Here is a 2590-nt window from a genome sequence, read left to right as displayed (position 1 = left end):
GGCATCGTGTTGCCGGCGTGAGACAGAGCCTGGAACCGCATCGTTGCCCTCTGCAATGCAGCAGGGCTGAGCTCAGCAGGCTGAGGGCAGCACTGACCTGTAGTGAGGAGCGGGCAGCTGCTGGATGACGTCCTGCATTCTGAGCAGCCGCTCCTCCTCTGTAGCGGCACCAACAGCATCCTGGAGTAGTGCAGAAAGGGAGCGAGACACCAATCAGGCTAGTACACCACTGCGAGTAAACCTCGTGGGGCTGACAGCAAAAGGGCCTCCGAGCTGGGGCACTGCTGCAGCCATCTGCCAAGAGGCCCAGGAAGAGGGAAACGAAAGACGTGGCCTTGTGCTTACCGAGAACTTGCCGTACAGCTGGTGGGTGAGCAGAGGGTTCGGGAGCTCCCTGAAGTACATCTTGCAGAGGGAGCTCACGCTGTGAATGTCACGGACGGTGAGCTCAGGAATCTGCTCCGACTCAAATTCCTGCCTGGAGAGAGGGACGCAAACCCGGTTGAGCGAGAGGAAGGCAAGCCCAAAGCCACACCAGATGCACTCAGGCTGTGTCAGTCGCAGCACTCTTACCGCAGTCTCTGGATGTTGGACGCGACGCCGGACAGGCGGTATATCCCCTGCACCACGCCGTGCTGCTCAATGAACTCAGCGCAGCTCTGGAGGACCTGGGGGACTGAAGAACACGTGCCAGCCGTCAGTGGAGCTCCTGATTCAATCGTGCTGCAGGCTGTGCTTCACATCCCATCCACTAAGCCCAGCCAGGCGTGGCTGAAGCAAATACAGATGTGCTTGTCTCTCAGGAGCATCCGCCTCACTTTATCCTTCAGCCATCACCTCCCATTACACGTGTCTCCACTGCTATCAGCCTGCCCCCTGTTAGATATGAGCTCCCTTTCATCTTCTTTAGATGCCCAGCAGAGGAAGATCTCAGGAATGGGCTGCTCCTTACCATCACGACCGGAGTGGAGAAGATGCTCTCCCAGGTCACCGCCAAACACCCTTTCCTTCTCCACCTCCCGCTCGGTCGGTTTCTTTGGGCGGGCCTTCACCAAGGAACGAAGGAAGGTGAGGATCTTGCTGCGTTTCTTGGGCACTGCACAACAAAAGGAAGAAACCAGGTCATTTCAGGTCTGGCTCCATTGGACGAGGCCGAGCACAGCACATTCTACAGAGCACGTCAGAACGGGAAGAACATTACCAACCAGTACATACAAAAAGGGATTTTCCCCATGCCTGGAGGAGCCCAAGGCCAGGTTGGATGGGGCCCTGGGCAGCCTGGTCTAGTCTCACATTAAATGTGGGGGCTGGGAGACCATCCTGAGGCGGGAGGGTTGGAGCATGATGATCCCTGAGGTCCCTTCCATCCCAAGCCATTCTATGAAGATTCTATAGTTTTGCCAAGTCCAATCATAAACACAGGAAGATTGGGCCAAATCTCTGCCCCATGGTGTGCATGAAGAATCATCAACCCAGAGGACAATGTGGGATAAATAAAGGAGGTATTAAACACGGAACCACCCCAAAAAAGACTCCCTTTTGCTTCCCGACACCATCAAATGTAACATCCGTACCTGGCTTTGGCACAGAATTGATGAGTGCCTCAGGAATGTTCTTATTAATGAGTTCCACACACTCCCCTGGGAAAAATCCAACCTGTAACAAGAAGAAAAGAGAGGCCAACTATTGCATGCAGCACTTCTCAGATCTGAACTGATAAACCAAAAGCCACATAACATTTCCCTCGGAATGTGCTTGCCTGACGTTCCATAAGACTATCCAGCAGAAAATGGCCATAGTTCACAGCATAAAGGTAACAATTTTTCAACATTAGCAGCCAAGGGCAAGGTCCTCTGACACCAACACAGGGAAACTGTTTATGTCCATTAGGCATCCTGTGCAGGCAGAGCAGCTCTAAGCTGAGATTCCTGCCTTTACTGAAGTTGCACTCTCCAGTCTGAAGCTTGTGCCTACCTGGAAGCCGAGCTTGCCTCTCCACCAGGGGGTCAGCTCCTTTGGTGGCATGTCGATGACACACACGATGTCTCCGACCTGCAAGAGATTGCAACGTCAATCCCAGCTTCAGCACGGCTGGGAGGAAAGCACAGCTCAAATGACTGCATTCTTCTGCACTGCCAAACATCGCCGAGCTTGAGAGCACTTGCACCAGTGCAGCTCTGAAGGCATTTGCCACTGTAAAATTGAACAACAAGGAACGCCTTGAACTGCTTACCTCAAAGGAGAGTTCATCCGCTGCCTGGGCAACGTATCTCTTAATAGCATGGGCAGCAGCAATAGCTGGAACATTCACAGGTGCCACCTCATGGTCCAGCAGGGGCTTCCCCTTGTTCTCAGCCTGAAACAGAGAGCACAGGCCACGGTGAGGAGCTGGGAACCAACAAGGAGGATTTCAAGGTGAGGAGCACATCTGCAGAGAAAGCTGCAGGAAATGCACTCGGTCCTTATCATGGGCACTTCAGAAGGAACTGCAAGTCTAATAACGGCTGTTTCTCTCCCAGGTGTGCAGCAGGCACACGCCAGGCAATGCTGCATCTCTCCTCACCCAGACTAATCAGCAATGGCACTGACG

The 2590-nt window shown here is 53.6% G+C and overlaps 1 protein-coding gene across 1 annotated transcript; it reads right to left on the bottom strand.

The window, feature by feature from the left end:
• Window positions 1-897: 897 nt before the first annotated feature.
• On the bottom strand, window positions 898-2053 carry LOC149912467 (rho GTPase-activating protein 32-like). The gene is made up of 4 exons (XM_090130823.1): window positions 1975-2053; window positions 1575-1656; window positions 946-1096; window positions 898-904 (listed from the first exon to the last, which is right to left on the bottom strand). Exons 1-4 carry the CDS (start codon window positions 2023-2025, stop codon window positions 898-900), a joined length of 291 nt encoding a protein of 96 aa, XP_089986949.1. The 5' UTR covers window positions 2026-2053.
• Window positions 2054-2590: the final 537 nt, after the last annotated feature.

Source organism: Phasianus colchicus, chromosome Z, assembly GCF_987193195.1.
Source record: "Phasianus colchicus chromosome Z, bPhaCol1.hap1.1, whole genome shotgun sequence".
NCBI classification, from domain to species: domain Eukaryota; kingdom Metazoa; phylum Chordata; class Aves; order Galliformes; family Phasianidae; genus Phasianus; species Phasianus colchicus.
Note: the sequence above shows the minus strand (reverse complement) of the source record. Positions and strands in the feature narration are given on the sequence as shown.

Excerpts from the sequence above, each read along its gene's own strand:
- LOC149912467 (XM_090130823.1), bottom strand. The coding sequence starts at position 2,025 with ATGCCACCAAAGGAGCTGACCCCCTGGTGGAGAGGCAAGCTCGGCTTC. Across the intron at positions 1,657-1,974 it reads GAGGCAAGCTCGGCTTCCAG|GTTGGATTTTTCCCAGGGGA; the intron begins GTAGGCACAAGC and ends TTCTTGTTACAG. Across the intron at positions 1,097-1,574 it reads CAATTCTGTGCCAAAGCCAG|TGCCCAAGAAACGCAGCAAG; the intron begins GTACGGATGTTA and ends TTTGTTGTGCAG.